Source organism: Ursus maritimus, unplaced genomic scaffold, assembly GCF_017311325.1.
Source record: "Ursus maritimus isolate PB19 unplaced genomic scaffold, ASM1731132v1 scaffold_32, whole genome shotgun sequence".
NCBI classification, from domain to species: Eukaryota; Metazoa; Chordata; class Mammalia; order Carnivora; family Ursidae; genus Ursus; species Ursus maritimus.
In genome coordinates this window covers 2,080,904-2,099,031 of record NW_024425786.1, presented here as the reverse complement: position 1 = coordinate 2,099,031, position 18,128 = coordinate 2,080,904, and the positions used below count along the sequence as shown (strand labels likewise).

Sequence of the window (18,128 nt, the reverse complement as noted above, 5' to 3'; positions counted from 1 at the left end):
GGGTCTCGCTGCTCGGCCTGGGGGCAGGGGATCAGGTGTGCAGACCTGGCCAACAGCTTGCATTGACTCTTATAGACTCTCAGTGAGGCAATGTCCCCATCAGCTTACCCCGTCCTCATACACGGTAGGTCTGTGATTGCCTTGCCTCATTACAGACGGGGAAACAGGCACAGAGGTCCATGCCCCTTGGTAGCAAAGCTGGGGGCTGGGCATGGGGAGACCAGCACTGCCCCACGGAAGTAGACTGTGAGTCAAGCCAAGAACCACGTGTGTAGTCTTAAGTTCTCCCGAAGCAACACTAAAAATATTAAGAAATTGGTGAAATTGATATTAATAACGTATTTTATTTAATGCCACATATCCAAATAAAACCATTTAAATGTGTAATTAATATAAAAAGGATTAAGGTGATATCTCACTTCTGTTTCATACTGAGAAAGTGCTGTGTTTTACGAGGACGGACGACAGCTCATGTGCTCAGGGGCCATGGGGGCTTGTGCCCCCCACCCCCGTGACACAGGACAAGGCAGAGCCCTTTCCCAGGGCGGGCAGGACGTGGGGGGCTGCACGGAGACGGAGGCTGGTGTCCCCCGCTTCCTGTCTTTGGTTCTTCCTCCTCCCATGGCCTTGGTCCTGAAAGAGGTCAGAGTAGAGTTTGCATGGGACTTAGTGATGCTTTGAGGGGTCTCTGCAGGGCCTTCACCCCAGAGGGGTGCCAACGGAGGAACCCCAGGTCCCGTGGCCCAACGGTGAGGGTGATCTCTGAGTCAGAGCTTCTGATGGTGTCCCTCTGCCCCTCCCTGGGAGACACAGCTTGTCTCCACAGCCTCCTGTCCCCCCTGCCTCCTGGTGGTGGCTGCAGACAGGGGGACCCTCGGGTTTCTCTTAGCACTGGTGTGTGAGCTGTTGGAAAGTGAGATTTACATCGCAGGAATGAACTGCTAGCCGACGTGGGAGGCACTGTGCCAACAGCGATCTGACAGCGTGCCCATCAGGGAGACTTAGGGAAGCTCCCAGGGTGAGAGGCTGGAGTTTAAGGGCTGCTATGCCGTTCAGAGGGAGGACAGGACAGGCTCACCCAGGAGGCCGTGGCTGACGGGCAGGCAGGCCCCAGGCAGGCCTGTTTCTGCCTTGCTGGGTGCCTGGCAGGCAAGGGTCCAATGGGATGGGCTGGCCTCTGCACTGCAGGCAGGACTGGGCAAGGTGAGGTGGTGCCTCTCTCCCACGGGCTTGATGTTGCCCCCTGGGACCCTGCCCACAGGTGGGCCTTGGTCCCAGTATTGACCTGGAGGTGGAGGGCCGGCCTAAGCAGGGTCCCAGGGGTGAGACCTCCGGGGGTCTGCATGGGGCTGCAGGTCAAATGCGCATGAGGCCTCTGTGCATAGGTTCTTATGATGCTGCCCGCTCCAGGCAAAGCTAGAGCCTCAGGCTGTGCCCTTGAGCAAAGTCGGGGTTCAGGGGCCAGGAGCTGGATGTGCCTCCAGGGCTAATGGAGCCTGACACCAGGGCTTGCTGCCCTTGCTTGGGTGTCCATTTTTGCTCTGCTGCAGGGGTGCAGGGATCCCCTCGCCCAGACTCCCTCTAGGTGCCAGCCCCTGTCCAGTGGAGGACACAATAGTGCGGGGAGCTGGACACAGGCTTGGGGGCTGCAGGTGTCTTTACCCCTGGGGTTTCCACTTCGGTGGGTTGGACTCAAGGGGCCTGGCTCCCCATCCACCTGACACTTGACAGAACCCAACCCCACAGATTGTCTTTCCAAAGCCCTGAGCAGCATTACCAGGGTGGCCTCTTTACTGCATGGGGGTCTTCCGTGGGGGTGCTGGGAACGTATGCGTTCGGCGTGGCTGCACATGTCCGTGCAGGGTCTCGTGTGTGTCACGTGCGTATTTGCACACGTGGGTCTGTTTGTGCACGTGTCCCTGTGTGTCTGCCCGAGGGGTGCCTGTGTGCGTGCGCGCGGGTCTGTGTCCGGGTGCCAGAGCGCGCGCCGCGCCGGAAAGCGCGGGGCGCGGGCTAGTGCACTGGGGGACCAGGGCGGCCCGCGGGGGAGGGGCAGGGGCGGGGCGCGGCGGGGGCGGTCTCTCCGCCTCGAGGATTTGGCCTTCACCTGCGGGGGGCGGAGGGAAAGCCGAGAACATAAAAGCGAGGGGCGGGGCGCCGGGCTCAGAGCGCGGCGGGGCCGCTGGGGTGCGAGCCGCTGGCTGACGGGCCATGGGAGCGTCCCGCGCCCGCGGGGGACTGGCGGCGCTCTGGTGCCTCGGACTCCTGGGGGGCCTGGCGCGCGTCGCGGGCACGCACTACCGCTACCTCTGGAGGGGCTGCTACCCGTGCCTCCTGGGCCAGGCCGGCTACTCCGTGAGCGCCGGTGACCGGAGGCCAGGTGGGCGCTGGGCGGGCTCTGCACGGCGGTGGGGGGGCGGGCGCCCCGCTCCGCCGTGGGCTCCCTTTGCACCTCTTTTTGAAGCTAGCGCCCAGGCAGCTGGCTGACAGCGCGGAGGCTGGAGGGAGCAGGGCGGGGGCCGTGCCGCTGCCGGCCGCTTCCTCTGGGACAGGGCCCTTCCTCCCTGAGTCATCGGACCTTCCGTCCCCTCTCTGGCCCGGCTGCAGGGTCTGCTGACAGCTGAACGGTCTCTTGACCAGAGGGAAGAGAACAGCCCCTTGCATTTGCCTGTGGCACGGGGTGGGGTGGGGCATTTCCCAGGCCCTGGCAGCTCCGGGGGAGGTGGGGGTGTCAAGCAAGAAGGCAGGCTCAAGAGAGCCCTCTGGGGTCCCTAAGTAAAGTCTGCCCTTCCAGAGTCCCCAAGCTTTGGGGGTGTGGTCAGCCCAGGAGGACCCCAGCAGGTCATGGAAAGCGGATGCACCCTTGTCTGTGTCCATCCTGCCTCTCCCTGCACTTTAGATCTGGTGCGCACGCTGGGCCAGCCTCCCCTCGGTAGCTCCTTAGAGCTTGGGGCCGGTCATCCTCAGGAATGGGAGGCAGAGGTGGGGGCCAGGGGAGTCCGCACCGGGGTCACAGCAGGGGCAGGGCGCTCCCCTCCAGGCTGTCCCCGGCCCCTAAATGTGGCTCTGTGTCGGGCACCTGGTCTTCTTGGAGGTATTGGCCCTGCTCTGCTGTCCCCTGGGCCATGCCAGAGGGCACACGGAGCACTGAGCGGCAGGCCCCTGATGGCGGCAGTACCTGGCTTTGTCCCTCGGCCAGCTGGGTTCCAGGCTGGGTCCCCAGGGCGTGGGCAGCCTTCCTGTTCGGTGGCTCAGCCAAGGCCAGGCCAGTGCTGTCGCCACACTGGTGGCAGTAAGTGCCCGAGGCTGTGTAGCCTCCAGAGGCTGGGGCTGCGTGGGGCTAGGCTTTGGGGGAGCCCTGGCCCTGCTCTGGGGCCTGCGTGGAGAGGAGGCTGTGGTTGATGGGGTGCCATCTCTGGGCATGAGGACCCTGTGGCATGTTTGGGGGAGAGCAGGATTCTGAACTTGAGGACCACGTGAGTGGGCTTCCTGGCAGTGTCCCAGAGAGCTCAGATTTCCGTGGAAGCATGGGCGAGGCTTCAGAAGGGGCTGATTAGGGGGTCTCTGCAGGGGGCAGCTTATTCGACCCCGGCATGAGCCCCTGGCCTGGGAAGCTGATGGAGCATCCGTGGGCTCCCTGCAACATCGCGGTAGGGTGCCCTAGGCAGGAGCTGGGGAGCCAGCCCACTGTCGCCACGGTGATGTGTCAGCACCGTGTGCCAGGGTGAGAGGCAGTTCCCATCACCAGGCCGCTGAAGTCCCGAGCCACACAGCTCAGCTGAGGGCAGCACCGCACGCTCCCGAGGGCCCCTGGCCTGGATGTTCCTTCAAATAGCTTGGCTCCGGACCTGCTGCTCCTGGGCTCCCAGCTCCTCCCCGTGCAGGCATGACCTGCACCAGACGTGTGGCGGCTGGGCCTCAGGCTGGGGAGGGCAGAGGGGGTTTGCACCAGGCTATTATCCCTGCCCCCGCTGGGTCAGCATGGGAGACACGGGCCTTCAAGCTCTCTTTCAGCTTGGGGGGAGGGTGGGGAGCATCCAGGCTCCCCTCTGTGCTGTCTGGGAGAGTGATATTTTCTCTGTAGTTCCAGGGCCTAAGATGTCAGTGCTCAGTTGGGGCCCTGCTGTTTGGGGTGTCTCAGGGCACCGGTCCCATGCCAGGAAGCACCGCGTGTAGGCAAGTTGGCACGGCCAGAGAGAGCAGGCCTGCAGGACAGGCCCCGGGGAGGCATCCAGCCCCAGAGAGCACAGTGGACCTCACTGGGGGAGTCAGGAGGCCGGGCTGGCCAGAGGCCCCGTGTCTTCCCATCTCTTTCTCCCTGACCTCCTGCCCCCTCCTTTAAGGACCTGGTGATGACACAGGGCCCACCTCAGGATCCTTAACACAAGCCCACCTGCAATGGCCCTTTTGCTCGTAAGCCTCCAGGGATTAGGATGCAACCCTTTGGAGGGCTGTTATTCAGCTGATCCCACTCTCCTTGAAGATCACTGAGCCTGTGGCTCTCAGGTCACAGATGCGGCCACAGTCACAGTCACAGGGTCAGCAGCTCTAGGTGGCTGGAGCCGGCTGAGGACAGCTCTGTTCTGCCCCCACGTGGCTGCCTTGGGAGTGGGGCAGGCAGGGTTAGGGAGCTGGGTCCTGGCTTGCTTCCTGAGTGTCGGTCTCCTCTGTGAAGGGGCTCCAGCAGGAGGTCGGGTGGCCAAATGTCCCGCCGCCCTTCAGCAGGCTTCCCTTGCCCAGAGAGTGAAGGGGGAGGCCTCAGGTCCTTCAGCCTCGAGCTGCCCGCTGTGTCCAGACCCCCACACAGGCTGACAGCACGCGGTGGTGCTGGACGCGGTGGCTGAGTGTCGTTGCACCTGCCAGGCCACCTCTCACAGATCCTGTCCCTGCCAGGGGCAGGTTGCCAATCACCAGGCAGGGCAGCTCCAGGGGCCAGGGGAGAGCTTGGGGCTGCAGTCAGTGTGCCTGCCCCTGCCAAGAGGGGCGCCATGGGAGATGGCTTGCAGACGTGGGCCTATGCATCGTAGCAGGGAGCAGGATTTCTGTCCGCTGGTGTGGACACTTGAATCTGAATGTTCTTTGCGGGCAGCAGGGGGGCCCGAAGAACTGGTCACGTGGGTGGGAGGCCCCGGCTGTCGGGGCAGCCCAGCTGCAGGGGCCCTGCTGGCTGATGGCAGTCTCCTGCCCCAGCATCCCCCGAGTGCTTCTTCCCAGACTGTCCATTCGGTATTCTTGCGGCGCACAGGGCTGTCGGGCTGGCCCAGGGGCTGATGCTGTCTGGGGCTCCCCTTCCGTCCTGGACGGCTTGCTCAGACCTGCCCAGGAGCTGCTGGAGGATGTGGTCCTCCAGGCGGGCTTGGCCCCCCAGCCAGGGGTCTGAGCCGCTCAGGGGTGTACAGCCACCTGAGCCAGCCTCTCCCCCCTCTGGGGGTCTGGACTGAGCCGAGTGTGAATGTGGAGCTGCCGGCTGAGAGCAGGGTTTCCAGAAGCCAGCGTCTCTGCCCGCCTGTGCACCCAGCGTCAGGAGCACAGCAGTGGGCCGGAATGATGCCTGGCAGGGCTGGTCTGGACACTGAGGCTGCCATCCACCCTCCTCAGACAGCACATACCTGGCACATCTTCCCCAAAGCTTCGCTGAGCACCTACTGTGTGCCCAGGGCTATGCTCCCTGTGGTCTCATCTTTACCTCCTCTCTGAGCCCCTGTGGGTGGGTGCTGCCCACCCTGCCCTTCCATCCACTCGCCTCCCTGCTGACTGTCCTGCAGGAGGGCCCTGGGTCCCTCTGTCCCCACCCTCTTGGGGGTTCTGCTGGGGGCCTTTGACCTCTGCCTTCAGGCTGCTTCCCGAGAATCACCTGGCTCCATTCTGAGAGAGCTCCAGGCTGCCACAGGCAGAAGAGAGCCTCCCTGGGTCTTTGGTCTTCTCTCTTAGGCACTTGGCAGGGCCCCGGGGGTCTCCCTGGAGTGGACCTGGCCTGTGTGCAGAGCTGGTCACCTGGAGCTGGTTTGGTGTCATTTCTGGGGTGCCAGGTCCATTCTCAGAGCGCGGGCTGGTGGCGTGGTTCCCGTGTGTGGGAAGCATAAGCTGGTGGGCTGGCGCTGGCCCGGGGGAGCCTCGCCTGTGCCCCACCTTTGGCACCCTTCACAAGTGGGCTCAGACGGCGGGCATTTTCGTTTGGGAGCATGGAAGCTGGGCATTTGCACGGGTGGGAACTGGAGGGTGGAGTCGTGGCTTGTAGATGTTGGAGTGGAACGTCCGTGTGTCCGTCTCCCTGCTTTTGTGGTTGGGGAAGCTGGCTGCTCCGTTGGTGAGGCTGGCGTCTGAGGAGTGTGGACTGGCCCGAGGCCCGGGCCTGGGCTTCGGTCCCCGTGCCTGGTGCCCCCGGGCCCCCCCGTGTCTGCAGTGGCTCCCTTCCTCGGTCTTCATGTTTCCCGGAGATTTGTGTCCCTCCTCGCGCTAGCTCGCACACTGGTGTGTCAGCAGCCTGTTTTTACCACCTCCGTTGTTGCCCAGCCTCCCTGGGGGCCCAGGTTGGTGGATAGAAGTCTGGAGGGAGGGATGAGAGGTGAGGGCAGCCCCCAACTTCTCCGTGCCTCTGCATTCCTGCAGGAGGAGGTGGCCCTCTTGGGGTGCTCAGCTGGGCTCCTGGGGTGGCTCTGCAGGGCCTCTGGGCTGGCCCCATCCTCCTCTGGTCACCACTTTCCTTGGGGCCTGAGGCTTGGTGGGCACGAATGTCTGGCCCTGGTGGTTGGTGGTCTCAGCTGGGAGGTGTTCGCCTGGAAGCAGAGTGCCTGGGACCTCCATGAGGTCCTGTCCTGGGGATGTTGCTGGTGGTCGTCTGTCCCCCGGCGTTGGGAGGCCCCCGGGGGACCCAGGCCGACACCACCCGAGTTTCCCGGGACCAAAACAAATACAACCATGGACGTTTGTTATCGGGCTGTTTTGGAGGCTGAAAGTTCAACATCAAGGTTGCAGCAGCTCCCTCTGAAACCTCCAGGGGAGGACCCCTCCTTCTCCTGTCCTTCCAGCCTCTCGTGGCCCCCCTTGTTCCTTGGCAGTGGCCACCTCATTCCAACCTCTGCCCTCCTGTGTGTCTCGATCAGGACCCTAGTCGCTGGGTTTAGGGCCCCCCTTATCCAGCACGGATAACTAATTACACCAGCATCTTAAGGCCACACCCGAGGCTCTTACTGGATGTGAATTTGGGGGGACATTGTTCCACACTCCTCTCCCTGCCAAAGCCTGGCAAGGGCATCTCATGAGTTGCTGGTTTTTCCCTTTGGGCTCATGGGTCCCAGAGAAACGGCCGGCACGTCCCGAGCGTACTTCTGGATCTGGACTTTGGGACAGAGCTTTAGCTCCAAGTTCAGTCTTGAAAGGCATGAGGAGCGGGGCCTTTCCCGCCTCAGCCCAGTGTCCTCTGCAGCCGCCGCGTTGTCCAGACCACTGCTCCCTGTGTTCTGTCTGACCCCCGGCGCGCCCCACATTCTGGCCACCCCCGGGATGGTGGCTCTTCCCCCCGAGCAGGCTGGCTAGGTGTGAGGGACGGGCCCTGCCTTCTCCCCACTCTGCTCCGGCAAGTGTGGGCTCAGAGCTCGGAGCTCGGGCACCTGGGTGGGGTTCCATGTCCTCAGGGAGGGGACCTGGCTGGGGTCCCTGGGGCCCGCCCAGGTGGGTACTGGCGGGTAACCCTAGGCCCTGTGTCCCCGTCCAGACGTGGATGAGTGCCAGTTGCACAACGGTGGCTGCCAGCACAGATGTGTGAACACACCAGGCTCCTACCTCTGCGAGTGCAAGCCTGGATTCCGGCTCCATGCGGACGGCAGGACCTGCTTGGGTAAGCACCAGGCAGCCCTGGGAGTGGCTGGCCCCCTGCCTGGGCCCCATGCCACCTCCCTGCCTGGGCTCCTGGCCTCGGCGGTGCCCCCACGCTCCTGGCTGTGCCCACCGGGATGGGGTTGGGCTCCCTGTGCTCCAGGACTAGGAGACGCTAGGGGGCCTGTCTGCTCAGTGGCTGTGTCCTGCGGACTGTGTGCAGCTCCTTGGGGCTCTCGGAGGCCTGTCACGGGCAGTGCGCCCTCCAAGCATGTGAGGGAAAGACTGGGTCCCCAGGGCCTGGCTCCCCCATGCTGAGGCTGAGCCCTGCGACCCTGGGATACTGAGGCCATGTTCCTGGGGGGCCTCTCTTGACTTGGGGAGGAGCCCCTGGGCCACCGTAACGTAGAGGGCCTTCTCAGAAGCTGTGGTGGTGGGTTAGCAGGGTCCCAGGCCTGGGGACCAAACTCAGGGGTGACTTGGGTGCTTGCTGGGTGGCAGGGAGGCTGGTGAGGGCAGGGGCAGGGCCAGCATGAGGCCACTCTTGGCCCACAGAGCTGGGGTTCCTGGGCCCAGGTGCCCCCACCCAGCCTTGGGGAGTGCTGGGGCCTGGCTGTGGCAGGTGGGGAAGAGGTGGCTGAGAAGCGGGACCCTGGCCCCTACTTCCCCTGCAGGGCCTTTCTTCTGTGGGGACTTGATGGAGGTGTCCTGGCCACAGCCTGCTGTCCCCGCAAGCACGGAGGGTCTCCAGGAAGAGAGGGACGGCCCCAGGCGCCCGCTGAGCTGGGGCGTGGAGGGTGGAGGGTCTGCAGGCCAGGGTCTGGTCCCTTGGCTGGCTCTGGGTACAGGGGCTGAGGGCACGGGGCTGCTGTGTCCGGGAGGCCGTGTGGTGGTCGTTCTCTGGGGGGCAGGACACCCCTCGTTTCCACCCCGCAGACACGGAGTGGGCCCGGCGGGCTCCGAGCGGCCTCATTCCCGCACGGCTTGCTGCTCTGTGGCAGGGCGGCCCGCCAGCTCCGGGGGGCCCTCCGGGCACACACACTCTCACATGTCCGGGCGCCGCTCAGGGCGTGAGGCAGCTGCCCCATGGCTTCTCGGGGCTGGGAAGTGGAAACAGATGTGGGAAGTGTTGTAATGTGCTTCCAGGCAAATCTGACGGGTTGCGGCCCCCAGCTGCTGTCTGCTGGGGGCTGCGGAGGGGGCTTCTGGGAGCCTGCTGGTTCACCCAGGCCCCCTGGACATCCCAGAGAGGGGGGTCCCTGGGGGCTGGCCCACGGTGGGCTGGGCTGGGCCTGGTGCCCTCTGCCCCCTCCCTGCCATGGGCTCCCCTGTGCGGGACCTGGGGCTGGAACACACCTCCCCCCGTCTCTCTGGTCTCCCTGTCCGCCGATGATGGCCTTCACTGCGGTGTTGGACGGCAGGAGTGCCCACTGCTGAGGGGGGAACGGACAGGATGAATGCTGGCCTTCCTGGCCACAGGGGAACAGGTGGTGGCCTCTAAGAGTGGCCTTACACTGTTGGCTGAGGGACATTCGGAGGGGCGCCCCTCAGCCTTGCCCTGGCCCCCAGCCCATCCCCTTGCTATGCTGGAGCTCTTCCCAGGAGCCTTCCCTGCGTGGGCTCCGGCCTCCAGAAGTCGTGATCTGTGGCATTTGCTTATTTTGAAGGTCTCTTCAGGGTCTGCTGCCGGGGCTCCTGGGTGTGGTCTGCACAGCCTGGCGGGAGGCTGCTGGGACCTCAGGGTCCCTCTGCCTGGCACCCCAACACCGTGCACCCAGGCGGGCCCCAGGCGGCCTCCGGCTCTCTCGGTGCTGCTGCCCACCTCCTGGCCCCTCCCCATCGCCAGACGTGGTTTCCTCAACGCTGGTGTTTAGCTTCTCTCTCTCTTTCTTGATCGTAACCCCCAGCAGGAGATCTACACCGTACACCGCTTACCTGCACACATCTGGCTCTTTTTGGTGGCTTCTTTGTACCAAAAATTCCTAGGAGCTGACAGCTTGCCAGGGTGCAGGCCGGTGCCTGGGTCCCCCAGGGGAGTCTGGGATTGGGGCGGATTTGTCAGGCTTGGTCCACTGGGAGCTGCCGTTCCTGGAGGGACCTGGGCTTTGCTAGAAACTTCTGGAGTGGACAGGGTTCTCCAGGGAGCTTCTTCCCAGGCAGAGGGAAGTGTCTGCCCATCTCGCTAATGTACCCCTTTTGGTGGCTGAGGGACCCGTCCAGCTGCACTGGCAGCCTTGGGTGTGTAGGCAGGTGTGGCCCCACGTTTCACATCACGAATGAGGGCTTCCAGGTAGGGGCCTGGTGGAGGGCGTTGCTGGACCCTCCGAGGGCTCTGAGTGGGGTGGAGCTGGACTTCCTGCCAGTTCTCGGGAACTGTGGGGCCCTGGCCCCCTCTCCTCTAGGACTCCCGGGTACAGGACAAGGGAAGAGCTGGGCCTGGTCCGAGATTGGCAGGGCGCCTTCTGCGCTCAGACCACCCGAGGGCTGCAGCAGATGCTTATGGGAGGAGTTAGTACCGGAACCCCCATCCCCCTGGCAGCTGTGAGGCCTGCTGCACAGCTGGGGTACAGCTGCTAGCTGCTCTGGAACCCCTCCCCTGGGGCCTGCTGGGATCCTCTTCTGGGGGAGGGGTGCTGTGCACTCTCCTGGGACTTTTCAGCTGGCAGGAAATGGCCCCAGGCGCCCGCTCCCCTCCAGCAGCTGGGAGGTTGGGGGTGGAGAAGGAGTCCCGGGGAGTTGACCGTTGTTCCTGTGTGCTGTGATCTCTCAGGATGTTGCCAGGTCATGGGGCCCTGAGGGATGTCGGGAAGTCCTCAAAGGAGGCACACTTGGGGGGGGGCTTGAAACACACAAGTGGGGCCTTGAAACACTTGTGGAACTTGCCTCCAAGGCAGGGAGAGGACAGGAAATGCACAGCTTTCCCCCAACTCTCCTTTGCAGAAGATCTGGTGGAAATAAAACACAAGAGCGTTTCAATTCTTAAAAATGAGAATTTGCAAGAAGGATTTTGCTATTAGCCCGAGGCCCCCGAGCACCACCCACTTAGCCTGGGCACCAGAGAAGCAGCAGTAGCCCGGCATCGTGGGGCACTCCACTGCCAGGGAGCCTTCCCGGGTGTCCGCCAGACTCAGGTGGGAGGTGCGGGGCCCGGGGTTAGTTTGTCCGGCTTGTCACCCTCAGGTCATGGAGCTGGGTTTCCTTTTCCAACTTGGGGCAGTAGGCCTGGGAGTGCTTGGTCAGGTGATGTTCTTGCTTTGCCGGGACACCTCGTAACCCACGGACACCCGCCGCTGGGTGCTGGAGCACCTGGCGCTGGTTTCCCCACCTCCTCTGTGCGGCCGTGCGCTCTGAGCCAGCAGGACACCTGCCCCGAGGTCCCTTCTGGATCCTGCTCTTGGATTTGGATGCTTCTCCCTGTCCCCTTAGGCAAGCGGTACACCAGGGGGTCTCTGTGAGGGAGCACGATATCCCTGGATGCCCTGGGCCGGCCACTTGACAGAGGTGGGGTGTCCGTCTTCCCCCTCCCCTCGGCCTCTGCCCCTATGGCCTTTTGGACTCGCCTCACTCTTCCCATCCCAACACCAGCCCTTGGGGAGGATTCTGGCGTCAGCATGCACTCCCCACCCCCCTTCACCAATGGCTGGAAGCCCCTACCCTGGTTCCCTCTCCTGGGAGTCCCATGGGCCCTGCGGTGCCCACAGCATGGAGGAGGGGCTCCCCAGCTCTGCCTTTCCCTGGGCCTCAGGGGAGTCTCTTTCCCCACCAGGCCGGGGGGTCTGCCAGTGAGGGGGCAGCAAGGGACTGCACAGGGCCTTCTAGCCCTCAGAGGGGAGGCTGTCTGGCCCTGCCGGAGGCCCTGTTGGCAGCCTCTGGGGCTGGCACCAAAGCCACAGGCGGCGGGAAGGTAGAGCTCTCCGGCTCGTCTCCAGACCCCTCCCTGCGAAGCTGCACGTGCAATTCTGAGAACGTTCTCTAGTGCCCCCCAAATCCCGAAGCGGGCTGCAGCTGCAAGAAAGGCGTGTGCCTTCCCAGCCCTGAGGGGGCCATGAGTCTGGATGCGGCGGCAGGAAGGGCAGCCCCACCCCTGAGACGCCCCTGGGAAGTCGTGGCTTTGCCCAAGCCCAGGAGCCCTGCAGTGCAGCCTGCCAGCACCCAGGGGTGATGGGATGGTCACGGTCCAGTCCAGGGGAGCCACGGGCAGCGGTCACCCAGCGGGAAGCAAGAGCAGATGGGGCCATGTGGCAGGGAGGGTTGGAGCTAGGGATGGGGTCGGGGGCTGGGCTGTGTGAACAGCAGCGGGGTGTGCACCCAGGGGCGACAGCAGAGCCTGCGGTTCCTGCCTTAGCTTTACCTCGAGGTGGGTGGTGCTGGGCAGGCGGTGGCACAGCCTGGGTCCTGGGGCCCCCCCTCGTGGCTGTCTCTCCCTGGCTGGGACTTCGGAGCTGTGGTGGCTGGTGGGTGTGTGGTCTGTGATGAGGCTGGTCCAGCCCCTGGCACGTGGGCGAAGGTGGCCACTTGCAGAGCCTCAATTACTCTTGGCTGCCTGCAGCAGGGGGCCCCAGCCGGAGGTGGGGGGCAGGTCAGCACGCAAAGGCAGAGGAGCAGGCAACCCATGCCCGGAGGGATGAGGCGGGCAGAGCCCAAGTGAGTTTCCCCTTCCGCCCTGCCATGCTGGTCCTGTCTCCAGCAGAGGACTTTCTAGAAGGAAGGACCGTGTGGGTGGCCTTTGACCACATGTGGCGGGAGGCTCTTGGGACCTCGAAACCAAGCCAGTCCGAGGGCAGTAATTACCAAACCCCGTGAAGGCAGCGGGAGCCAGAGCCACCCCCGAGCCCGCCCAGAAACCACGGGGCTGGGCTTGGCTGGTGGGCTCGGCATGCTGCTGACAGCCCTGCCCTCCCGCTGGGGGCCTGCCAGGGCACAGCCCCTTGCCGTGCCAGCAGAGCCACTCCGAGTCAGCCGTCCAGCTCCACGGCACTCGGACGCACCTGATGCTGGCCTCCAGCTCCAAATCCGCGCCCAGGTCTCAGGGCTGCCCCCTGTGCCTGCACGAGCAGAGCCCCTGGGGGTGGGGGCACAGGCAGAGCCCCCCTCCCCCCCCACGGATGTGGGTGTTAGCTCGGGGGCCTGTTGCCTTTGTGAGTGGACACCTCACCCCAGGCTCCTGGGTGGTGGTGGCCCCTGCCGGCAGAAGGCGGGGTTGCAGTCCAGCTCCTGGAACCGCGAGGGTTCCAGCCGCGTGTCCTGGAACTTGCAAACCCGGGGGGAGGATGTATTAGCTCAGGCCCCTGTAACAAGCACCGCGACAGGGTGGCTTGAGGAGCAGAAATTTACTTTCTCGCCACTCTGGAGGTGGGAAGCTCCAGATCGTGGTGCCCACCAGTGGTTCCTGGTGGGGGCCCCTTCCTGGTGGCCCTTCTCTCCGTGGCCTCCTGTGCTGGAGGGAGAGACACAGAGAGACAGAGATCTCACGTCTCTTCTTACAAGGACGTCAATTCTGTCGGGTCGGGGCCGCACCTTTATGACCTCACATAACTTTAAGTTCCTCCACGAAAGCCCTGTCTCCGAGCACAGTCATGTCGGGGGTTTGGTTTTAGGGGTTCACCTGTGACTCTGGGAGGGACACGAGCACTCGCCCCAGAACCTCCCAGTTTCTGCCGGGCTCTCAGCTTTGCCTCAGGTCGGAGCGCGGTCCTGATTTGCGGGAGCGTCCAGGCTGGGACGTGGATTCCATGGCCGGACTGTGCAGTGACCCGAGGGGCCTGGAAACGTCCCCACCAGCTCTGGGCACTGACCACGCCAAAGCCGGCCCCTCCCCGAGCTGACAGCCCAGTGCTGAGAAGAATCTGCTCGCTGAGCTTTCCGGGAACCCGTGGCACAGGACGCTGGGCTTGGCTCCCTCATGCACACAGCTGGGGAGCATCTGGGACCTCAGGACCGTGCGGCCGAGTGGCAGGAGACCGGAGCCCGGGCTCCCTCTGCCTGTCCCCCCGCCGGTGATTTCTCCCCTGCCTGCTGCCGCAGGCGCTGTGCCTAATTGTCCCTGGGCCTGACCTGGGGGCTCTGCCTGGCAGGAGGGGCTCCTTGCCCGCCCTGCCACAGCTCCCTGGGTCCTCCTGGTGGCCGTGGGGCCTGTCCTGCCGGCCCCCCTGCCCCGGGCTCCAGGACCGCTGTCTGTGTGCCCGTCCTACCCTGTCAGGAGGGGCTCCTGGTCCCCATTACGAGTCTCAAGCAGGGGTGCAGTTGGAGTCATGAACACGAACAGCCCCAGGACTGGGGCGGGGGGCTCAGGTCCTACTCGGAAACGTCTGAGTGACAGTGGTGGCTGAAGCGTAGCGTGGCAGGTGGGGCAGGCGGGGCCTTGGGGGATCAAAGCAGAGTTGGGGTGGCTGGGTGGGGAAGGGGGTTCATTGCTGAGGGGACAGCAGACGGGGGCAGCCTGGCTGGCCGTGGTTGGGCCCAGGCCTCGTGTCTCTGCCGCTCTGCTGCGCACGTGGCAGGTGCAGCCAGGAGACAGAGCCGTCACTGCCACCCTCGTGTCCTCCCTGGGCGCAACCCCCTTGGGCTGGGACCCTCGGCAGGGGCTCCCAGCCCTATGCCTCAGGTGAGGACACTGGGTCCTCCCACGAGTGCTGTGTTTTGGATTTCTCGAACATGCTTGCCTTGAAGGGCCCTGCTTCTGGCATCAGCGTGGTCCTAGCGTCCTCAGAGCCCCGAGGCCACGTGCCTAGCGTGTGTGGATGCCGTGGCTGCCGCTCGGTGCCACCAGGCCCACGGCTCCTGCTCCCACACAAACCGCCGAGGGTCAGCAGGAGCTGGCCTGCTCCACCAGGAGCTGGAGGCCAGGCCTCTGGGCCACGGTGACCTCCGTGGCAGCCCCGCGCCCACGCTGGCCTGGCCCGACGGGAGAGTGGAAATGTCTGGGCCCCCACCGCCCACAGCTGGCCTGCCGCCTCCTCCGGGAGCCTCCCAGTCTGCTTGGCCTCTGGGCTCCGGACGTGCTGGCTCTCAGCAGGGCCCCGTGTGTTGCATTCCGTGCTGGGTGATGCGGGGTGGCTCTGGAGTGCCTGTCTACACCCGGTCCTCAGGCAGTCTGGGGACAAGGATCCAGAAGTGGATCGTGGTCTGTGTACCCTGTGTATGGGCTGAGAAGCGAAGCCCGGCCTGTGAGCACTGTAGGAACAGTGTCCCCTCTCCGAGTCCCTGCTTCTGGGACAGAGACGGACAGGAAGAGGGCCACAGAGGGTCCTGGAGGGTTTCTGCAGGAGGTAGGCCCCTCGGCTGGGTCATCCTCCGGGGCTGTGTCCACAGCTCCTGTCTGTGTCCCCAGCCATACAGTCCTGTGCCATGGGCAACGGCGGCTGCCAGCATCAGTGCGTCCAGCTTACGGCAACCCAGCTCCGCTGCCAGTGTCGCCCCGAGTTCCAGCTCCAGGAGGACGGGAAGCGCTGTGTCCGTGAGTGTGCTGCCAGCCCTCGGGTGAGGGGCACTGGGGCTGGGACCCCCACCAGGACTCCCGTACTCCACAGACCCACAGGCCCACCCACGGACCCCAAAGCCTGAGCCCAGGGCTACTGCTGGGACAGATACTGGACTCGCCTCCCTGCTTGGCCGCTGGGGCTGGAAGTGGGGCTCGGGGGAGGCAGGGCCCCTTGGCTGCCCGGAGGTGGTGGGAGCATCGTCCAGCCCCCGGGGGGTGTGGGGAAGGAAGCCCCTTAGGCTGTGCTCTGGGATCACGCATCTGTTGGGGGCAGGAAGTCCTGGATGGGGAATGTGGGGGATGACAAGGAAGGGCATCCTGCATGGTTCTCAGTTCTAATGCCTGCCCTGGGCTTTGTGTGGGCAAGTGGGACCCAGGCCCAGCCCTCGGGTGGCTGGGCCCCACCTGGCACCTTGCCCTGGGGTCTCGGGCTGCCTGTCATGGAAGGAGGAGCTTTGCAGATGGAGATGGTGGGGCAGGCTCGGGGGCCCCAAGATGTGGAAATGGCGGGGTGCTGGGATGCAGCACGCACCGAGAGTACTCCCCACACCTGGCCTCGTGGGTCCCAGGCCAGGAGTGAGGGTGGGCCTGAGGGGCTGAGCAGGGTGGTCAGAGTGCCATGGGGTCGCAGGGCTGGGGGGCTGCAGGGCGGCTTGGCTCTGAGTAGGAGAGGGCTTAGAGGAGCTGGTGGGCACCCTGACTTCTCAGGGGTGTCTTGGGGGCTCCCACATCTGGGGGAGGGGAGACCCCCACCGAGCCTGGGGGGGACTCATGAGAGGCCTGGGACACCCCAGATCTGCTGGAGCCCGCCGCCTTCCCTTTGCTCCATCCCTCTGGGCCTGTGACCGCAGGGAGAAACCCGTGCGCAGACCGGAACGGCGGCTGCATGCACACGTGCCAGGTGCGCCGCGGCCTCGCCCACTGTGAGTGCCACACGGGCTTCCTGCTGGCGGCCGACCGCAGGTCCTGTGAAGGTAAGGTGCCTTCCCCGTGCGCCAGCCCCACCCTGGGGCCAGCTGTGGGGGGACCCGGGCCCAGCCGCTGCTGCACCCGACCTTGGGCGGGGGACGGGGGGACTGGGACACACTCGAGGAGCGCGAGTCTCCTTTCGGCAGAAGCCGGAGGGCTCAGGTTGTGTTTTCAGGAGTTCCTGTGTTAGCTTAGTAGTTTGTGGTCGTCAAGGAAACAGAAGAGGCCACGGAGCGAAGGAAGGGAGAATCCCGGGAGCGCCAAGGCTGTCTCTGCAGCCGGCTTCTGGATGTTTTTGTGGGTTGTTTGTAAACTTGCGCACTTAGAATCATCCCAGATCCCAGCTGGGCGCCGCTTTCTAGGACACGCCCCTTCATCCTTGGCTTCCGGGGTGCAGGCCGCGCAGCCTACAGTGTTTACTACCCATCCCAGGAATTTGGGGGGCCCCCTCCTCCCTGTGCACGCAGCTCTGGGGAGGGGTCTTGTACGTCCCCCCGTCGCCCTCGGGCTGCATCCAGGGCAGGCAGTGGCTGTTTCCCCAGGCGTCGTAGGTGGGGGTCCGAGAGGCGGTGCTGCGGGGTACGGGCCCCACGGCACAGACACCAGGAAGGAGTGAGGCGCCCTTGCTCTGCCGCTCTGGAGGGCTCCGCAGGAAGCGGGCCGAGGGCCAGCTTCATCCCAAGGAATCTCAGGGGGTGTGACCCAAGCAGTGTTGGGGATCAGACCCCAGGATTTGGGCCCTCATGGCCAGTGCTGTGGGTGGGGAGGCTGACGATGGCCCCCGGTGTCCACAGGCCCCTAGAGGCAAGCCATGGAAAGGCCCCTGTGGCAGGCCCGAGACCGGGCTTGGTGACGGGGGGGCAGCACAGCCGAGGCAGGTGGGTTCAGAGACGGACCCCGTTGCCCGATGCTGCTGGCCCAGACCTGTGCCCTCCTCGCCCTGACAGGGAGCATGGTTCTACCCCTGGGTGCTGTTGATGGGAACGTGGACGCTCCGGTGGGCTGCCTGTCACAGAGCCTTGGAACACGACCTGGGGAGGGAGCCCTGTGTCTGAGCCCTGACCCCCAGTGGGACCCCTCCACACTGAGCCCCACCCTGGGGCCGCACCTCCCAGGCCAGCAGTCCGGAGCCCTCCACCTCGATCTCTCCCGTGCAGATGTGGACGAATGTGCCACAGGGCAGGCCCAGTGTGCCCACGGCTGCCTCAACACCCGGGGGTCCTTCACCTGCCTGTGCCACGCCGGCTACGAGCTGGGCGCTGACGGCCGGCAGTGCTACCGTGAGTGGGCAGAGGGCGGGCGCTGGACCCTGGGGTGTGGAGAGACCTGGGAGCAGCGATGCAGTTCCCCAGGCCCCACAGGCACTGGCGTGCTGTGGCCTGGCCAAGGGGTAGAGCTGTCCTGTCAGCCAGGGGCAGTGCTGGGTGTGGGGGCTGAGGTTGGCCTGGGGTGTCGTGGGGAGGGGGGCAGTAGGGGCAGAACATTCCAGAGCCCACCCAGCCCAGGAGCTGGGTACAGCCTGTTTCCCAGTAAGATGGGCCTGGGGGCTACAGGCTGGCTGCCGGGGTCAGGGAGTACCATGGGAGGGGGTCACCAGGACCCCATCCCACATCCCTACTGGCGGGTCTCGTCGCAGGTATCGAGATGGAGATTGTGAACAGTTGCGAGGCAAACAATGGGGGCTGCTCGCATGGCTGCAGCCACACCAGTGCGGGGCCGCTCTGCACCTGCCCCCATGGTTATGAGCTGGACGAGGACCAGAAGACGTGCATCGGTGCGCAGTGGTTCCCTGCACGCTGCCCCCCACCCCCAGTGTCCACACGGCGGTTCCCTGCACGCTGCGCCCCCCCCCCCCGCCGTGCGT

General features: G+C 64.9%; 1 protein-coding gene across 1 annotated transcript in view; it reads left to right on the top strand.

Moving 5' to 3' along the window:
• Window positions 1-2,211: 2,211 nt before the first annotated feature.
• MEGF6 (multiple EGF like domains 6) overlaps window positions 2,212-18,128 on the top strand; it is a 35,282-nt gene continuing 19,365 nt past the window's right edge. The window contains exons 1-6 of the mRNA XM_040645534.1: window positions 2,212-2,380; window positions 7,715-7,837; window positions 15,146-15,271; window positions 16,147-16,269; window positions 17,422-17,544; window positions 17,901-18,038. Coding sequence (XP_040501468.1) covers window positions 2,212-2,380; window positions 7,715-7,837; window positions 15,146-15,271; window positions 16,147-16,269; window positions 17,422-17,544; window positions 17,901-18,038 — 802 coding nt within the window. The remainder of the gene's footprint in view (window positions 2,381-7,714; window positions 7,838-15,145; window positions 15,272-16,146; window positions 16,270-17,421; window positions 17,545-17,900; window positions 18,039-18,128) is intronic.